The sequence below is a fragment of the Colius striatus genome, chromosome 2 (genome assembly GCF_028858725.1).
Source record: "Colius striatus isolate bColStr4 chromosome 2, bColStr4.1.hap1, whole genome shotgun sequence".
NCBI lineage: Eukaryota > Metazoa > Chordata > Aves > Coliiformes > Coliidae > Colius > Colius striatus.
Genome location: NC_084760.1, coordinates 105,040,320 through 105,060,533, shown reverse-complemented (window position 1 = coordinate 105,060,533; position 20,214 = coordinate 105,040,320). Strand labels below are relative to the sequence as shown.

At 40.0% G+C, this 20,214-nt stretch overlaps 1 protein-coding gene across 1 annotated transcript in view; it reads right to left on the bottom strand.

Moving 5' to 3' along the window:
• UST (uronyl 2-sulfotransferase) overlaps window positions 1-20,214 on the bottom strand; it is a 160,571-nt gene that overhangs the window by 64,190 nt on the left and 76,167 nt on the right. Inside the window, exons 3-4 of the mRNA XM_061991682.1 lie at window positions 19,111-19,266; window positions 12,348-12,427 (exon numbers count right to left, since the gene is read on the bottom strand). Coding sequence (XP_061847666.1) covers window positions 12,348-12,427; window positions 19,111-19,266 — 236 coding nt within the window. The remainder of the gene's footprint in view (window positions 1-12,347; window positions 12,428-19,110; window positions 19,267-20,214) is intronic.

Genomic DNA, 20,214 nt, shown 5'->3' with positions numbered 1-20,214 from the left:
TCTTGCAGGGCTCTTCCTGTACTTCTGATTTATTTAGTACACACTGTTAAATCCTGTTAGGTTTAACTGTAACATGTATTTTTGGAGTCTTCATCAAAATAACCAGAATATTTACAGGCTTCAATTAATGATACTTAGGTTCATTAGTAATATATTCCCCTACCCCTTTTTTAATAAAAGCAAAAGCAAAAAAAAAGCCTGAATGTCAGATGTTGCAAGTCTGCCCCTCAGAAAAATGTCTGTGATTAACTCCAGTGTTACTACTTACACCATCAAAATGTTGTTCAAAACCATTTGCAAACTCCTTACGAGTTTAAAAAAAAAAAAAATCAACCAAAGGGATTTGATTGGCTTTAAAATGGATGGAAGATGTCTCAGTCCCTATTATTTTTCATTTCTCTTCACCTCAGGAGGCTTCTACGTTTCTGTTCAGCACAGAACTCTTTGCACACCCAGAAGAAGACTTCTTCATGCCTGCGGGCAAACCACACTCCTTGAGGAAATGAAGACTCCCAATCTACTCTCTATCGAGAACTTTGTCTGCCTCTTACTCTTTTAATGTAAAGTGTCTCCCCTTAAACAAATGAGTTGATTGCTAGAAATTCAATATAACGGAAGCAAACAAGAACTGACAGTCAACTAATATGAATAGGGACAGGTATACCGTGTCTTTCTTACAAAGGAAGTACAATTTCCTTTTACAGCATTGTACAACTGAGAATCACATGCCAACAACTCAATTACCCAGCAAGTTTTACTCATCAATTATAATACGGCTCCATTATCTGCTCTGCAGCACAGCTTCATAAGGAGGTCACATAAAAATACCAATGTACAACTTTCACATTTTTAGGACTCAATTAAGACCCAGGTACATCAAAATTTATCTTCTGAAAAAGGTATCTTGAAAAGTTAACATCTTGTATTAGCACACACTTGTGGCAAAGCAACACTATTCTGCACATAAGGCACCAGGCACGTGTGAGACGCTCCAATGACCCTGCTCAAGGATGAGCCCAGGATGAGCTACAAAGATTGCCAGAGAAGTAGGCTGAGGCACTGCCTGTCATGGACCAGAGAGTACTACCAGTCACCAAAACCAATGAGTTTATCATCTTGTTTTTGTCAGTAGCGCCTCGCTTCCAGCTTTTTGTGCCTTTAACCTATACTGTGGTCATGTTGTCAAGCTTTTCTTTAGAATTAGGAGGGAAATAAGGAAATTCAGTTGAGATAAATGCTTTCATTTCAAAACTGCATCCTTGGGTGGCCTGCCCTTGAATGGGAAGTGTGTGTGGGGATCCAAAATGCCCAATAATTCAAAGTTAATTCAAGTAAAATAGAGCAAAATGGAAACACCCCACTCATTAATAAACCTTTGTGAAGCTGTGATTTTAATGCTAGAAATGTCAGCTTCTGAAGTGATGGGTCTGGGTAATGTTGTAAAAGTCACAACTGAGTTCTCTGGGAATTGCTTAGTAAACTGCCTCCAACTAGTGAATAGCTAGAAGATTACACTATAAAGCCTTATATTTCTCTATTTCACTATCCTGCAAACCTCTCAGAATATTTTTTGTTGTATTTCTTTCAGTCTTTCACATTCCCATATGTCAAATAACGACTTACTTTTCGTATGTCTTTCAATATGCTGAGGATATTGAAGTAGTTTGACATATAAATTCATAATGAACAGCACCAACACCGATACAAAACCTGCCTGAGTCTGTGCAGCATCTCCAACTCAAAAGAAATACTAATTATGTTTTCATTTATGTACTGCAAAGTTACAGCTGGAAACAAGTAAGAGAGAAAACACTAATTCTCCACAAAATACTAACAGCAGTCAACCTCTGGATGAGACCACAGATTTGGCTGAGATAATTATGTTCACATAAAATCTCAGAGCTTCACTTCTTAGGAAGGTTATAATGCAAAGGATGTTGTAATGCACTTGGCACTGCATACTCCACTTCTCATACCAACACATTTATCAAGTGTCATGGGTGACTGCAGCTGTCCTGTGGAAATGGCTGTTGTGGAGAGCTACTCAAGATAATGCAAAGAATGTCCATATGGAAAATGAAATACAGTAAATTGTGTACAGTTAAAAAATATTGTAACTTGGCAGTATATATAATGCATACAATGTACAGAACACAAAATCAATGTAACTCAAATAAAAAACACGGCTGACCCGTCCCAGATGTGAAATTCTATGAAATCACCATCAAAAAGAGGGAGCTGTGGATATCTACCTGAGGGTGTTGAGGAGGCTGGCAGAAGTGCTTGCCAAACCACTTTCCATTATCACAAGAAGGCTGAGAGGTGAGTATACCATGGCACTTAAGAAATTACACATGAAAGCTTACACACGGCAAAAAAACCCTTCAAACAATAAAAGGAGTCTTTACATAGCGGTTAAATGTACTCTTGAGATCCAAGGAAAAGCAGTCAATTGGATTTCTCAGAAAAATTAAGGGGAAAAATAACTCACAATTAACAATCTGAGAGAACAATTCAGTATTGGAATGACTTGCTGAGGGCAACACCATCCACTATTGGAGATTTTGAATCAAGATTTAAATTTCTTTCCTGAAAGATAAAGGTTTTAGGTTCAAACCTAAATAATATTTGTCATGCATTACAAGACTAGAAATTACTTGGGACTGCCACAATCCACCTTTTTGCCTGAAGACGGGATCAGCTATATAATTGCCACTGTCAGCTCCAAAATCCTCAAGTACCTTCTATCCTGTTGCTTGACCGTCCTTGTTGTTCCTTTTCCTAACTGTCTGATCTAGAGAAACCTATTGATGCAATTTAAGACTATCACTTCTGCTGTCATTACTCATAAGAAGCAGTCCAGTCCCTTTATCTCTGCAGAACCTTCTAAATATAAAATTCAAAACTGTTATCACAGTTCCTTCTTTCCCGTTCTTGGCCTCTTTCCTCATATCTCTGATCATTCTCTTTATTCTCTTTTGGAGTAATCAACATCTTTCTTAAATTTAGTTACTCCCAAACTGGTAACATAATCTACAGCATGAATGTGAGCACAGAAACCAAAAAAAAGAAAGCCTGATTCTGCCTTCAGTAACTGAATTTCAAGAAACCATCTCCATTCTGAGAATACTGTATTACCAGCTAAACGAAAGCTAAAAAGTCTATTCTACAAAGAATGCAGGAATTCTAGGGAAACATATTTTAATTCAGGTGATCTTAAAAATCTGTGAAACAACTCACCATAAAGCAATGGGTTTTTTTTAAAAAACAAACACCAAAAACCTCCTAGACCTTACAAAGGTCAACTTGCACGTTAGAGTTGTGCTTAGCCTTCTATCAAGTCACAGTTAAAAAACATCGTTACATACTCACATCATTAAAAAAATGTAGTATAAAAACCAAAAAGAGATGTAGGAGGGATTACAGCACCATGTGGCCATTCATGAAATGTGTACTTTACAAGGCAGACCTCACATGATGGTAGAGAGTGTTTCATGATGTGTTAGCAAAAAGTATAGATTATAATGAACACACATAAAGACACAGTGTTAAGGCTGTGCACATAACTTTAGCTGACATTTCCTTACTTTTAAGAGCTTACCTAGAGGGTAATAATTTTTTTGTTACTACATTTTTAATGACATTTCCTAGGTGTGTATGTTTTTGGGGTTTTTTGTTTGTTTGTTTTTAAGAGAAAAAAAATAACTCACGACATGAAACTATTTCAGTAGATGATCTTAAGCTGCAATCATTGTTTCAAGATGTTGATGGAAGGACGCATTCAAACAGCCCAATTACTTGTTCCAGAGGAAGGGAGAAACAAGAATTGAGTTATTAATAAATCTGAGTGTTGTGACAAATATCCCATGACTCTGTTTTAAGTCAATGAAAACATCATTAGAGAATCAGCCGGTGTAGTGGTTTTGTCTGGGCCAGGTTTTGGTAGTGGGGGAGCTACAGGGGTATCTTCTTTTCACAAAGAGCTACCAGAAGCTTCCCCTGTAGCTGACAGGGCTAATGCCAGTCAGTTCTAAGATAGATCCCGCAGCTGACCCAGGCTGGGCCAGTTAGTGGCTGAGGTAACACCTCTGTGAATAAAGTATTTGAGAAGGGGAAGAAGTTGCTGTGCAGTTGCTAAACTACAGCATCTACAGGGAGTGAGAATGTGAAAACATCTCTGCAGACACCAAGGTCGGTGGAGAAGGGGGAAGAGGTGTTTAGGTCCTGTAAGAAAGACTCTCCTGTGACCTGTGGTGAAGATTATGTTGAGGCAGCTGTGCCCCTGCAGTTCATGGAGGCCACCAGGAAGCAGAGACCCACTTGCAGCCCATGGAGGACCCCACACCAGAGTGGGTGGATGCCTGAAGGAGGCTGTGATTCGATTGGGAAGCTCATCCTGGAGCCAGTTCCTGGCAGGACCTGGGAGCCTGTGGGGAGAGAGAAGCCCACACTGGAGCAGGATTGCTGTCAGGACTTGTGATCCTGTGAGGGACTCACACTGAAGCAATCTGTTCCTGAGGCACTGTTCTCCCAGTGGATGACCCACGTTGGGGCAGGGTGTGAGGAGCTGCCCCCGTGGGAAGCCCCATGCTGGAGCAGTTCATGAGGAACTGAAGCCCATGGGAAGGATCCACGCTGGAGAAGTTTGTGAGGGACTGTCTCCTATGGGGAGGGACCCTACACTGTAGCAGTGGGCAGTGTGGGGAGGCCTCCCCCTGAGAAGAAGCAGCAGCAAAGTCCATCTGTAATGAACTGATCACAATCCCCATCCCCCATTCCCTGCACTGATGTGGGAGGAATGAAGAAAAGTCCTGGGAAGAGGAAGGGGTGGGGGGAGGTGTTTTTAAGATTTGGTTTTATTCTCATTTCCCTGCTCTATTTTGATTCTTCATTAATAAATCAAACTATTTCTACCCAAGTTGAGTTTGTTTCGCCTGTGACACTGCTGGGAGATCTCCCTGTCCTTATCTCAACTCACAAACTTCTTGCTATATTTCTCTCTCTCCTGTCCAGTTTAGTAGGGGGAGTGACAAAACGACTTGGTGGGCACCTGGCACCCAGCCAGGGCTAAACCACCACACCCTGGTTTTACCGACTTCTTACCAGTCTATTAAAAAAATTAAAAGTGAAATTCTGTTTCGAAATCAATGAACCAAAGACACATACATAGGTCAAGTCATGGCAAAATAAGGTATTTATTTGCCATAAAAATTGTAAATGTATCATCCAATCAACAAGCTAGCATGCAAGGCTTTCAAACACCACGCTGTCAGCACTGAGTGTGCTCTTGCTTTCAAACACGCAGCTTATTCATGTGACATATAGTGAAGTTAATCCTTCAAGATTTACCTCCTTTTTGTTTGTTGGCTATAGGCATATTTTAGAGAGCCCAAGAACAGCGAGTGTTGTTATATCAAAGTGCTGTGTTAAACTGCAATTTTCAGAGCTGCTTCTGCACGAGAAAAACCACAAAACTGATGAATAACTGAACAACCCTGGAAAATATTCAGAAATCAAGTTCAGTTTTGTGCTTATCCACACTGAATCTCTCTCCATCCATCCCTGCAGCATGTGATTTACTGCTATGCATAATTCACAATTCAGGTCAGAGTTGAAGGAAAGTGTTCAAACTGATCAGCACACTGCTGCTATAGCAGCCTGATTTACTCATTCTTATTAGTTTGTCTTGGCTACTGTGTCTGTTTAAAAAGAATATATTAAAAAAAATCAGAACTATCGATACAGTCTACCAATAACAATTTTTTTTCAAGAAAAACAAGAACTTTACACGTTAACTCTGATAATAAGTAACAGAAAACCAGAAATATTTATCTTGGTTCCAGGGACTAAAGGTAAGTACCTTCACAAGCAGAAGACCCAACAGACCTTTCCTCCCCAAAACCTGTCACCCCACACTACTCATCCTCTGAGCAAGACAGACATAGCAGAGCTGGGGCTGGCACACAAACAGGGCACAGGGAGGTGAGGGCTGCCTGTGGCTCAACAGAAGGCTCAGCAGCTCTGAAAGCCTGGCTTTCCCTTCAAGCACATGTACCTGCAGCAGTGTGGATCTCTCTGAGTCTTCTACTGGCCTTTTAAATTTGGTTTGAGACTGGTCAACGGGTACAGAAATTGTTTTGGAATTAGGTGTGAGGGGAAACTGGAAAGACATGCAGAACTGCAACTGCTGTATGAGTCTTACTTTCCTTGAAAATTATGATAAAGGGACAGAGTTGGCCCCTCCCCTTGAGCACATGCAAACATATGCTAACTGCAGGGCTCAGATATTAAACTGTAGTTGAAAGGAAGAAGAAACCAGCAGCCCAACTGCTCAGCAAGTATGACTCCTCACATACTAATACTGGGCAATAATTCAACCTGGCTTCAAACAAATAACATATACTGAACTGAATTATAAGGGCTAATTAAACTGTAAGATTAAATTGAGTCTATGCTTTATCTCTGCATCTCCTTACCACATCATAGGAATTTTTAAAGGAGATCATTCCCCAGTGACCTATAACTACTCCAGAAAGTAAAGAATTCATGGCTCCAGTGAGAAACGAGAAAGCTCATTTCCCTCTCTGGGTGGTCTTTTTAAGGCTTCTCCTTCCTATGACTTTACCCTGACCTAATCAACCAGCCTTTAAACAGGCAAATGTCACTTACCAGTCATTGACAGAGACATGTCTTTAGATTTTTACACATTCCCCTGTAATAGGGAAGGGAGAGACAGGAGGGAGCGGCCAAGCTCCCCACTCTGTCCAAACTGAGGTCTGTAAGTACATGCTCTGAAGATAACAGTTTCCTATCAGGAGGCAGAAAAGATGCCTTCCTGTGTCCAAAACAGGAGTTGCACAATTCTTCCCCATCCCTGACTCATCTTAACCCAAAAGCATGGCCTCCTCACCCCTTGTACATTCCTGCAAATGTTCTCTCTGCTTCTCTCAGATCTATGACACTTGGAGCATGCACCAGGCATCTTGAGTAGCTGCCCAAAGACTGTTATAGTTACACAATTCAGCAGGAGACTAGCAAGAGGTCAAGAGGGGCTTTTCCACAAACTTGAAGCTTCTTCCTGCTTCATTTTTTCTCAGGCTAAATAAAAAGATGACAAGGGGCATTTATGCTAAAGCACAGTGAATGACCTGCTGCTATTCTGAATTAGCTTTTTGTCTCCCTTCAGTTTATTCCACTTCTTCACAGCTTCTGCGCTCTTAACACTGTACTGCCTGCAACCCTCAGCAAATGTATCAGCATATAAATCTTTACCTGCTTAGAAAAAAAAATTATCAGTATTTTTACTAATGTAATGCCTCCCACAATTCTATTTAAATACATGCAGCATTGACTTTGAAATGGAATTGGAATATGACAAAGATAAATAATAGCTGTCATTCTGGTCCTTCCATGCACCCTTTTCAGGCACACGGTTCTGTGTGATGGCTAACCTCCTGATTTCGCGAGTTCTGCACAAGTAGAGGTGGGTGGATCTCCCCTGTGCTGTCCAGACTACAGCACAGGTTACATCTGCCAACTTCTAGAGCTCCTGAGGCACGTGACAGAAAAAAAGTTCTTCATTTTTTCTTGGATTTCTTCTGCGTTTCGTTTTGGTTTTTTTAATCTCAGGCCAATGGATCTCAGTATTTTGAGAGTACAAATGAATATAAAGAGAAGTCTTTTTTTTTTTATCCTAAAGAATTTTCTAATTCACAACATCCACTGCAGTAGAATAGTAGCTAGTAATTTTGCATGCTTCATGCTGCTTGATTTTTTTCCCCTTGGTTCATACATTTAAGAATAAGGAACGAAGGCCATTTCTACAGAATAGGACATGGCCACCTGATAAACAGTGACTAGGAAAGGATCTAGGAAACACACTGGAAAAACAACTCACCCTGAAAGCCCAGATTGCTGTGGCACAACTGTAGCTTTAGAAAGTATAAGGATGGTGACTGCAAAGAGGCTTTTGTTTTGTTTGTGCTATACAGCATTAGTGAAGCTAATACAGGTCCAGAGTAGAGTTTTGATGCTTGCACTTAATGAAGACTATGGAACTATTGGAGAAGTTTCAGAGAAGAGTCACAGAGTTATTAGATGGATGAGGAAAATGTTCACTGGCAATAGATTTGAGAGTACCCGTGATCAAAAGGAAAAGTGAAAAGTGTTTGGAGATGGCAGTGGCAGACAGATACATGGGGAGACATGCCAGGGAATAAAACCAGCATTTCAGTCAATAAGCAGCAAAAGCCAGAGAAACTCATATCAGAAATTAGCCACAATAATTTGACAATAAAGCTGGCAGACAACCGGAACCAAGTACCCAAGGAAGTAGCAGAGGAGGTTTAACATAATGCCTTCAAATACAGCCTAGATGCTTTCATGGAAGACTTCTGAAAAATAAAGTTGTTTTCCAACCATGAGCAAAACACTCCCATGCTGGGCTAGCCCCAGTAGCAACAGCCAGTATGAAACCACAAAGCATCTAAAATTTTACCTCTGCATACAAGAACATTTCCTAGTAGGGTCACTAGAAGGAAAGCCAGGTATGGAGAGGTCAGTTCAGCACCTAGCAGAACGATGACCACAGACCCATAATGAAAAGGCTCATCCGGGAATCACATGTAAAGTAGAATTCAATCAACAGCACCACCTTCCCAAAAGAAACGATCTGAAATGGACTGGATGGAGCAGCCAACCTCCCAAGGCAAAGTCCTGTCTCCTGAGTTTGGCCCTAGCTGCACTGGAAAGACTGGGAACAGAAGCTGTAAACCACTAGGAATAAAAGCTTTTTTGTGTGACAAATGCTCTGTAGAAATTTACTCATATCAAAGAAGAGCAAGAAACATAGTTTTTAATCTTCTGTTTGAAGTTGCAATTAGATTTATGTCTGTAAAAATTAAATCTGTAAAAAAGATTTTATTGAATATATCCTTTTAAGATTTGTCTCTTTGTCTGCCTCTTTGCACTACTGTGCATTGAGAAAAAACAGCACTGAACCAAAAAGATGAAGATGTAGGAGAGTTGTTGAGGATTCACTTACACAGCTGGACCAGTAGGCACTCTTAAAACACTGTTCAAAACTGAGAGGAGAACAGCCCTGGCAAGCATTCAGGTCAGGGTAAGATTTTCAACTTTTTAGAATTTTGTTCAGCAAAACCAACGGTGCATGTGCTCAAATCCACCACTGAGGGCTTAGCTCACTTCCAATAGAGATGTTTTTCTGGAAAAAGGATATAGTCTCTTTTTTTTTTTCCAGTTGGAAACAATTGTAAGTAAATGCTGGGATGCTTTTCTAAATAAACAGACAGCTTTAAGTGCTGACAGGTTTATAAGCAGGTGCAGAGCGCAAAGGGGAGAAATCCAAGTGATTCATCATTGCTGCTATTCACATTAGTGATGTCAAACAAAAATCAAGTTTCTTTTTCTTGCTACTGTTTGGGAAGCTGGGCAGGACCAATTAGTTTCGCAAAGCAGACTCCCATTTTGCATGACGTTGCTTATGTTTTCTCTGCTTCTCCAGTACCTCGGTGATATTCTCTAAACAGCTTAACACAATTCCTACATATCTGGAAAGCAGAGAAGTGAAAGTCAAGTGAAACAGACTCCTTTTGTCCCAACAGTGATCTTTGAGCTTATCAAAAAAGCAGCGATGACAACACGCCTTCTGTCTCCTACCTGTCTGTCAGCTCGATACACATAGGAGGAAGGAGAATGAAGCATTTTTTATCCCTTCCTGCAAACAAACACTTGGTTTCAAAGGTATAAAAAGCCAAATAAGAGAAGCAAGTTTGGTCACAATGACCAAGATGGCTGCCCCTCAAAAAACCTCACGATTTCCAGTAACAGCTCTGCTACAATGGCACGTAGAAAGCTCCATCCCTTTCCTTTAGAGAGAGCAAAATGTTTCACCAAGTAAAGTTCTTCAATATTCAGGCTGAACTTTGAACCTTTTGCAGATCTGAAGCTGCCCTAACCCTGCAGTCAGGAGTTGGTTGTCTCCTAGGACAAGTGCAAATGGTCTCAAGTTGCACCAGGAGAGGTTTAGGTTGGAGATAAAAAAGAACTTCTTCACTGAGAGGGTTGTCAGACACTGGCACAGGCCACCCAGGGAGGTGGTGGAGTCACCATCCCTGGAGATATTTAAGAGACATTTAGATGAGGTGCTGAGGGACGTGGTTTAGTGGTGGGCTTGGCAGTGTTAAGGTTGGTGGTTGGACCTGATAAAGGTCTTTTCCAACTTTTAACGATTCTACCCATCCCTGTGTATTCATCCTTCTCCCCTGTGTGATGCTTGCTCTCTGTGAGCTGCTGTCTAAGGTTTTCAGCTATCAAACAGAAAACAACACATTGATACTTTGTTCCTCATTGTTTAGTTTCTGGGATATTACAGGGCTTTTACATTGTGCTGGCAGAAAAGCTGGGGCAAATGGGAACATAGACAATCTGAGTTCAGCTATTCACTAGAGATGGCCTATAAAGTAATAGTTTAAAAAAAATCAAGCAAAACTAAACCACTTTCACAATACTGTAATACCTAGAATCTGTATTTAAATCACATTCTTGATATTTCTGCAAAATTGGTACTGCACACACTAGCTTCTATTGAATTCAGTTTAAAAATAAACCACCCTGGAACTAAAGAACATAGAAAATAGTCAATATTCTACTTCACTGTATGCTAAAGATTAAAACTCTCAAAAACTTTTAATTTATCAGAAAACATGAGGAAATATTAAATCAATAGTAAGCACTGTTGATGCACTTACTTCAATGATGGTTCATTTAAAAGATCATCAGCCTTTTCACCATTCTACAGCTAATAATTAACCTAAGTGTCTTCTCAATAAAACAAAAAAATACTTCTTTTCAAGACTGCAAGGAACAGCCAAAAAGGAAGCTGCAAATACCTTTATAAACCTTATATAATTTTTATCTGTTTTCACAAATTTGTATTAGAAGAAAAACGAGCGATTTAATCTCATGGATACATTACAAAAGAAATATGATACATATGTGGCAAGGATGTACCATTCAGAAAATGTATAGAAAATGGCATCTTGGGAGGACTGACACCTAATGGTGTTCATCTTTTTCTCACATACCTTATGTTGTGTAGCACCTCTGAAAAAAACAGTTTAATCAAAAAACATCTCTTTGACCCTCAGGTGTGGCTACTTGCTTGATCTTACACTTCAGCAGAGATCATTTACCAAAGATGTGAAGTCCTGTTCTAATGAGTTTTATTCTTTAGAATACATTAAAAATAGACCTCTTATGGAATCAGAATACAGAGCGTACATTGGAATTTCATTTAACTCTTTCTTGTTTTCATGTAATGAATGATGCTTATAGTTATTTATCAAGTGAACTTTAAATTGCTGAAAATATTTTGTGTTCTAAAAAAGCAAAACTAAACAACATCCTCCTCCCAATTTTATGATTTCTTACTACACTGTCTACCCATGCCTGAAGCCATACATCCAAAGGACATGCACTGATACTACCACGTAAACAAAATGCTGGGAAGTTAGGCAAGTTCTTGCAAAGGTCTGCAAAAAATTCACACTTCTCCAGATTATTTATTTGAATCTAAATGCATGGAGTTCAACCTAGTGGCACAGCTTCATTAGTATAATTTCCAAATTAAATTTACAGCTTGGGCAATGATCATCTGCAGTCAGCTTTAACCTCTGTGTGCTGGCTAAATGCTAACTGGCATCACTCATTTGCATCCTTCCAAAAATTCCTCAGAAGTTTCATCCAAATTCAATTTCCTTCACATTCCATGCTATAAATGTCTCTAAAGTCTTGCTGCATACTTTTAAACGGCTGCCAGGAGGGACTGCACTCCCATGATACAGAGCACAGTCCTTTTGCATAGTTTATGACCACTGCCATATCCTGTGGAATGGGGACCACTTTGCCTTAACAAAATTAAATTGGTTAAACTGGTGAAGAATCAATCTATGTACAAAGTCAATTAACTCAGTGGAGTTTGTAGTCTTGTGTTAGTATCTAGATATATAGAGAAGAAATGTTCACAATAGCGTGCTGCCACTTTTAAAAGACGAGTGCACAAATAAAAGACTCAAGTTATCATCTCATGCATATTGGCTGGAAATGTAAATCCAGATCTTCTTGGAGGCAAAGGCATGCAATAGCATCCTGATTTTTCACAAGCATACTGTACAGCAAAGAGAACACAGGAAAAAAAAAACCTAAACAATTTCTGAAGGTGATTTACAGTGCCAAAAAGAAGTGGGGAAAAAAAAGCATATAGTATTACTTGTATGTAAAAGAAAATATGTATAATGTATTATAATTAATAGAAATCAGTGCCTTACCTTGAGAAGTTGAGGAAATGAACATGTCTAGTGAATAAATAGGGCTGCTCAGCAGTGCTTATGTTTTTAATCAATTCCATCTAAAAAGAATTAACAAATTAAATTTTCCTTGTTACATCAATGCACATTTTGAGATAAGTATAACTCTGAAAAAAACATATGATGATGTAATTTTCAAATCTTAATTACTCAGGAACTCCTTCCTCATTATACCTCCCAAACATTGTCATCAAGATAACACAAATGCTATTTCATGTCCAAGCAAGAATGGTTAAGCTGCAGACACCATCCTGCTGCCACAGAGCTTATGTATTTCCAAAAGTGGCTACCAGTCACAAAAAAAAAGAAAAAGAAGCCAGGAAAGTAATAGCCTCCCTGCTTTACTTAGTCATGTTTGGACTCTAGACTGTTTGGTTTAAGTTCCAACAGATCTTTACATAGCTTCTTCAGTACAATATAAATGCTATGAGCAAGAAATTCACAAACCTGAAGATCAGAGCTTGCCCAGACCAGAATTAGAAAGACTAGGAAACTTTGCAATATTTGGCACAAAGTAATTGAGTATTGTCTGGCAGTGCTCTGAAGAGACAAAGACTTCCCTAGCAAAACAAATATGCCAACATTTTTTTAGGATTGTTGGCTCTCTGCCAAAAATTTAGATTTATTCACCTTGCAGAATGAAATAAGGAGAGACTCCAGAGGCTGGATATCAGATGTCTCAATTCATTCTTTTGTTTGTTTTTACACAGACAAGTTACAGAAGTGAAATTTGCAGAACTGTATGAAACTTTACAATATATCGGCATTCTACTTGTGTTATTCTGTCTGCATGAATGAAGGAAGAAAGATGGCAGAAGGAAGTTTACTGATATGGGATCAAAACTCTATTTATGCCACTGTGGTCACCAGTGTAATTCTACCTTGGAATAAATGAAAAACCATCATTAGAGTATAAATATGGAGATGTAAAGACAGTCTACCCATACAAAATAATCTCATTAAGTTTAAAAAGACAGGGAGCTTTAATATAATACCACTTAAACATGTACAGAATCATGGAATCATAGAATTGTTTCAGCTGGAAGAGACCTTTTAAGGTTATCCAGTCCAGATAGTGACTCCACTACCTCCCAGGGCAGCCCGTTCCAGTGCCTGACAATCCTTTCAGTAAAGAAATTCCTCTTTTTCATATCCAGCCTGAACCTTTCCTGGTGCAACTTGAGGCCATTTCTTCTTGTTCTATTGCTTGTTACTAGGGAGAACAGATGTGTGTGGGTATATGTGAGTGTAAGAAAGTCCCACACAAGCCTCCCTTGCTCCTCAGCTCTCCCTGAGGCTGGTACCAATTTGGTAGTGGCAGGCAGACTCATGTCACGCCACCACCATATTTCTTGTTGCACTGCACCTGATGTCAGTGTCAGGATTGTGTCAACCTGCTGTTGGACTAGTAGCACTACAAGTGTCTGTAGGTACTTCTGCCTCAGGAGCAAAGCGAGTCTGGAAAGATGCACAGCGAGCAGGACAGCATCTGGCTCCTGGCTTTTTTTAATCTCTTGCTACCAAACTCAAGCTCTTGAGCTATGATAACAACTTACTCCAAAGTAGACACAGAACTTTGTTTTGACTTAAAAGTACCTTCATATTTAGACACTTAGTGATCAACTGGACTTGTAAGCAGATGTGGATAAAGCTACAATGTGCATGTGAACAAACAACCAAAAACATTCTTTTAAAAATCCTGCCAAAAGGGTAAGTATGGCTCAAAAGAAACAACACACAAATGTCAGGAGGGAAAAATAAATAACTGTAATGGCTCACAGCCACATGCAAATTGTGGCCATATTTCTCATAGGCCTCTCTCTCTCTGATCTCTCTGTGCTGAAGTGATTTCATTCTAACAAGGCAAATGTATTCCACTCAGGAATACCTAGTGATCCATCCCTCCTTTTAAGATGATGTTAAAGAAAAAAAATAATAAAAAGATAGAACTCTAGCATCTCCAATGAAAGTAAGCTCTCTAGTGTGGGGGTTTTTGTTTGTAGCTTTTTGTTTGTTTGTTTGGGGGAGTGGTGTTGGGCTTGATGTATTGTTTCGGTTTTTACAAGATGATTCATATAAAGTACCCACAGAGAGGAGGAGTGAGCAGAGGGTGAGAGCTGAGGAAAGCAAGTACCTTGAAATGGAACAGGTGATGAAGGAGAGAGAGAGATGTAGAAGTACAGATGATCTAGGAGATGATCTAAAACCAATCTATGTTTGAAAGACATGAAAAGGCATAAGCAATACAAGATAAACTACCTTGGGCAAACAGCATTAGGTGAGAGATGAACTGGAACATATTTGCAGGGAGAAGCTTTAAAAATATCTGGTGGAAGTTTGAAAGGAGTCCACACCTGCTAGGATTAGGGCCCATGAAGAGCCATTCCTCTTTTGTGATACTGTCCTGAGCTCTCCCCAGCTGCTTCAGTGAAACAGAGTTGAAAAAGTCTGTAATTTACTTTTGAAATGAACTAAACTGCACTAAGGAGTTAATGCCGCTAAAATAAGGATGCAGGGAGAAGGATATTTCAAGACAGGAAGAGTGTGTTGGGAGAGGCAGGCGGTGAGTCCCATCAGCTTGACTTCTAGGCAAAAGTGAACCAGAAGCAGCAGGTGTGCTGTGCCCCCTGGGGAAAGGGAAGCACACACATGGCATGGCAGGAGTCTGGAGAGAGGTAAAAACGCAGCGAGCACTTGCAAAGACCTCTGTGGTGTGGTAAACATACATTTGCTGTCATTCCACCCCTTCCCATCAAACTCTAGTTAATTGTAAGGAACAGAGCCTTTAGCCTATAGGATGATTTGCTCTCTAGTACAGCATCTTTCTACCACAGTGACTCCTTGCTTAAAGCTTTTATTCTAAATTTGAAAACTACTTTTCTGCACTGACTTTTAAACAAGACTTTTAAATAAAAGCAGATCAACAGTTGCAATCCTTTAAATAACAAGATGGTTTTGAATCTTAAAGCCCACCTCAGAAAGAGCATCTAGATGCAATACCCCAAGAGGAAAGGTTGTTCTGTAGTCTACTGTCCTGCACTACCACTGTAGGATCTCCGTTGGCCATACTAAAGCAATCACTCCGTAATGGCTCAGCATCATCTGTGTATCTGCTCTCAGCTGTTGCTGCATTGTAAATAAAATCCAGCAGATGGCACAGTGAAATGACTCCAAGTGAGACTTGATGGGGCCCTCCCAGAAAGAACAGTAACGTGGAGGATGGCTTTGCTCCAGCCACACCATTGTTCCTGCACAAAAACTCAACTCAAGCTTGCAAGAGAGGACACCTTCTTTCCCTGTTCTGGAAACTGCCAGCCCCCTGTGCTAGTCCTGTTTTATTCAAAATTTTCAATAGGTAAATTCTACTGGGAACAAAAAGAAATAAGCAGTTAATAATCACATCTGGACGACAACAGCCAAAATATTACCACTTTTTTTATGCTGTTGTACTCCACTGGGAAAATTTGAGGTCAAAATATTTAAAAATGGTGAGATTACTGGGACTTTTCCAAGTGAGGTCAGATGGATGACACTATGGTCTCCACTAACACTGATATAAATAGGCCAAAAAAACCCCTCAATCTGTCTTCTGAGTTCTTTACCTTTTTCTCCTGTTTTCAGTCTCTACTGAAGGCATGTAGGGTCCAGGAGGCACAAGTATTTACAGGTATTTGGTATATCACTTTCATCTTGGTATTCATTTCCATAAACAACTCACAGGAATGAGACTAGATCTCTATTTTCAGCTCTCAAAAATTTGGAGTGGTTTCAAGAATTCTCCAGCTCCCTAAGCTGCGATGAACAATTTTCTGTCTTTAAAAGCATTTAAGAAAAATTAGTGATGGATTCTTAGTTTGCTAAACTGAAATTAAAGCTGGCTGCACAGCCATATAAGGACGAGTGGGAGAAGAAAACAATAAGAAAATAAACTATCAATTACTGCAGTATGAGAGTGGTATTTGTGTATCTATAAGCATATTCTTTCTTATTTCTCTGAATCCAAAAAAATGGGGATGTGGGAGGAAGTCAGGGAACAGGAAGAATTCATTTTGCAACAGTTTGTGTGTCATTTTGAAGCCATGTCAATTAGATTGGATTTGTATACATGAACACTACACATTATTTTATGTATTTAATTTACTTGGAAATATTACAGCAAATGGTAAGGCACAGATTAATTAATCTGTTTCCAGTGCTCACTCCCTTATGCCCATAGATGTTCAAAGGCTGTATTTCTAATTGCTGGCAGGCACACATTACTCAGGAAAATTTCTTAGTACGAAGGAGACTGGAAAAGGCAATGAGAACACAGATTCCAGTTATGTGCAGTCTCTACAGTCATTAAGAACACCTACATGCTTAACTTTTATTTAACAACAGCAGACTGCATAAGCTAAATATTTACAGAAAAGTCTTGGCTGGATCAGGGTTTTAACCAAACACAGGAGAGACAAATGACAGAAGGAAGAGACATATCTCAAGCTAGGAGTCCATGCTCATGCTGGAAGTCTATAGCCCAGCTCAACTCTCTTTTCTCTTGTTCCAATATCTAGAGCTTAAGATCATTTTCTCTTAACCTCCTCTTGTCTACAGCACATTAAAGGTGGGAAAAATAACTAATTTTGTTTAATATTCTGCTCATAAAAAATGAGACAACTAAAAATACCGTGAACAACAGAACAGCTTCTGTCTCCAGGCATGTTTCCCAGTGATCAAAGGCACTTTTCAGCAAAAGTACTCATTAAATTATGAATCTATTGTAACTATGTAAATAAGCCATAAATCAAAACAGAGAGACTCAAGTTATAGTAGGGCAACCTATAGAGTATATCATCAGCTTTGTAGCAATATGTCCAGCATCCTCTCTGTTACAGAATATTTGCTGTCTAGTAACCTAACATCTTCTGGAGTACAGAAAGTAACATAGGTGTTTATCCTCTGTCAGTACACTGGTTGCATCAAAAACAAGTCTGGGCTTCTCTGGAATCTTAAGATGCTGAATTAAAGTACAAAAGACTGTTGAGATGTGATGTTGTATCATGTCTAACAATGGACAATCCATCTACCAGAGAAGCAACTAAAACAAAGTAAGTGAAGAGGGTGAATGCTGGAGATTATTAATATCTGAAAGGTTTTTAGGTTTTATGATGCATAATCTCCCAATCAGCAATGAGACTCACTGAAGGACATAGTCAAAACAAACTCTGAACAACCAGAAACACAACAGTCATACCACCCACAGAAATCCCCTATGCCATTTCCAACAGTTAAGCAGAAAAACTAACTAGGCAGGCTCTGTAGCACAGAAGTGTTTCATCCTGACCTGATGGGCCCATTTTGTAGATTCCCCAAGTTCCACAGTGCTGTTGGTAGGATACACAGTGGGATGCTGCAGTAGCTGTGCCTCAGCCACAGGCAGGGGCACTGGGGAGACACTGTCCCCCCCACAGTTTTCCCTGGGATGTCATACCCAGCCATGCACAGAAGCATTTGGGATGGTGTGGCAGCTCTGGCCAGCCGGTCCCCATCTCAGGCTGAACTTGAGCGCTGTGTGTGGTTAGGTGAGCTGGCTGCCAGTGGGCCTCCAATGGCCACCATGGAAGGAAGGAAGGTGGGACCTGCAGGAGCAACACTTGCTTCCAAATTTCCATTTGGAATGAACTGCTGTATCTAGAATAAGACTTACACTCATAAACAGGCTACAAATAAATCCCCCCCTAATCAGTGCAATGCCAGCGACAGGCCTACGTCTGTGTGTGGAACATCACATACAGCCCTTAGCAGTGTGCAGGCCACTATTCCCAGGAGTGATGCAGGCTGTCATTACCTGAGTAGCAGATAAAAACAGCAGTTGTGGGCAATGATGCACATTCAGTCGTGTGCACAGCATCCGACTACATCCGGACACTTTGGAATCTGAGGTTTTTTGTACGACTCGCATCAATACCTACTGGTGGCAGCAATATTCACAAAGGGCAAGTGGTTACCCTAAATACAAGGGAATTTTAACAACTGGATGTTTTGTGGAATCAAAAGCTGCAAAAATAACGTCCTCTACAACTTCATGGAAACATTAAAAGAGATACCTGGGTAAAGAGGTTTCATGTGGTATTTTCACTTGCCTCAGAGTGAGGGCTGTGCGGTAACATGAAAAGGGTAGATGAGCAAGAGGCTGAGATAGGATCAAGGAAGCGTCAGTTAATAGCAACATGGGTTAGTGTGGCCTTGAGAAACACCTTTTTGAAGCAAGTGAATACTAGAAGTTAATTAAGAAAGCAAGTAAAAACCCTCCTGTAGGCTATTATTTACTCCTGCTCTTCTTAAGGAGACTCAAGCTAGGCGTGAATAAGCTGTCCTGCTTATATGATAAATGGCTGTGCCCTGAAGTTACATTAATACTGGTTCCAGAAGTTGTTAGTACTTAACTTCACTTGTACTAACCCTTCTTCCTTCACTGCTGGACTAACTGCTATGCAGACTAAATTCAAGCACTGTCTCACTGGAAGTCAGTTTTTTCTGGTTAGCTTCAACATCATGTTGTTCTTGGCTCTACCATTGATTTCTCCTATTAACTGAAGTCACTTAGAGGATGAGGAATTCTGGCTGATTACTCAGGTCAAAGGAGTATAATTTTCAATATGATTTCTGCTAGCACATTCCTTTGTTTCTCAGTTTAACAAACACAGTAAGAAAACAAGATCCAAGATGAGCAGAAGTAACGTACCTGTTCATTTTTGGTCAGTCTTGTTTTGTTATGGATGTCAGATGTAACCAGGTTGAATCCATGTTTCTCTGATAAAATTCTCAAAAGCAAAACCACAGTTCGACTCCCACACTTTCCAACTCTATTGTAGACCACCTGGCTGGGGAAAGGAAGTACCTAAACAAAGATTGAAAAAGAAGGGGAAGAAAAATAAACAAAAAAAGGAGTCAGTATATTGGCATTTTTGTTTCAGTGTAGCTCTGAATCTCAGAGTGTTTTGACCATAAGCAAACAGTTACATAGAGGAGAATTTTTAGGGCCCTGCCCAGGTGAGAAGTATTCACTTCCATCAGCAGGCTAGAAGCTCTTGAGAACAGGAACATACGGCTCAGTAGGTGTCAAGCCAAGATTTCTACCTTATGCTCCAGTTTAACATACAAGTGTAGACTGGTAGCTACACGAATAAACATGTATCTTCCAAATAAACATGAATCTTCATACAAATATGAATTTTCCAAAGAGATTTGCAGAAAATAAAAATCATGCCATAGGCTAGGCATCCACTTGCAGAATCAATAATGCCAGGGCCACAGGTGGCCTGGAAGCCAACTGGCAAAGCCTGATCACCTCCATACAGGTAATTTTCACTACGCCTCAAAACAGAACAGTCACATCCAACCTGCCCACTGGGAACCGTTTCCAGTCCACACTAACTCTTGCACTATGATCTCCTCCTTGGGAAACCAGAACAAGCAAGTAGGAATTCATTATCTTGAAGTATACAGGGTGCATCTTGTTTTGTTCCTGGGTGATGCCCATTCATTCAAGTACAAGGCATTCCAAAGTCACACTATTACAATTTACAAGTATTTGGTGTATAGCAGAAGCCTCTGATAATATAGGCCAAGAGGCATCTGTTTTCAAGCCTTTTAAATTGGCTAACACAGTCAGGAGCTCTCAGTTTCATCCGCAACAGCACATACATAGCACTCACGGAAAGCTTATTTTTCTATTAAGACACAAAATGTTTTCCAACACAGGGCCTGCACCAATGTTCTAGGCAACACGTGTTCAGCATAAGGAATGGCTCACGTGCCAAAGCAATAGTGTGTCTCAACCTACAGT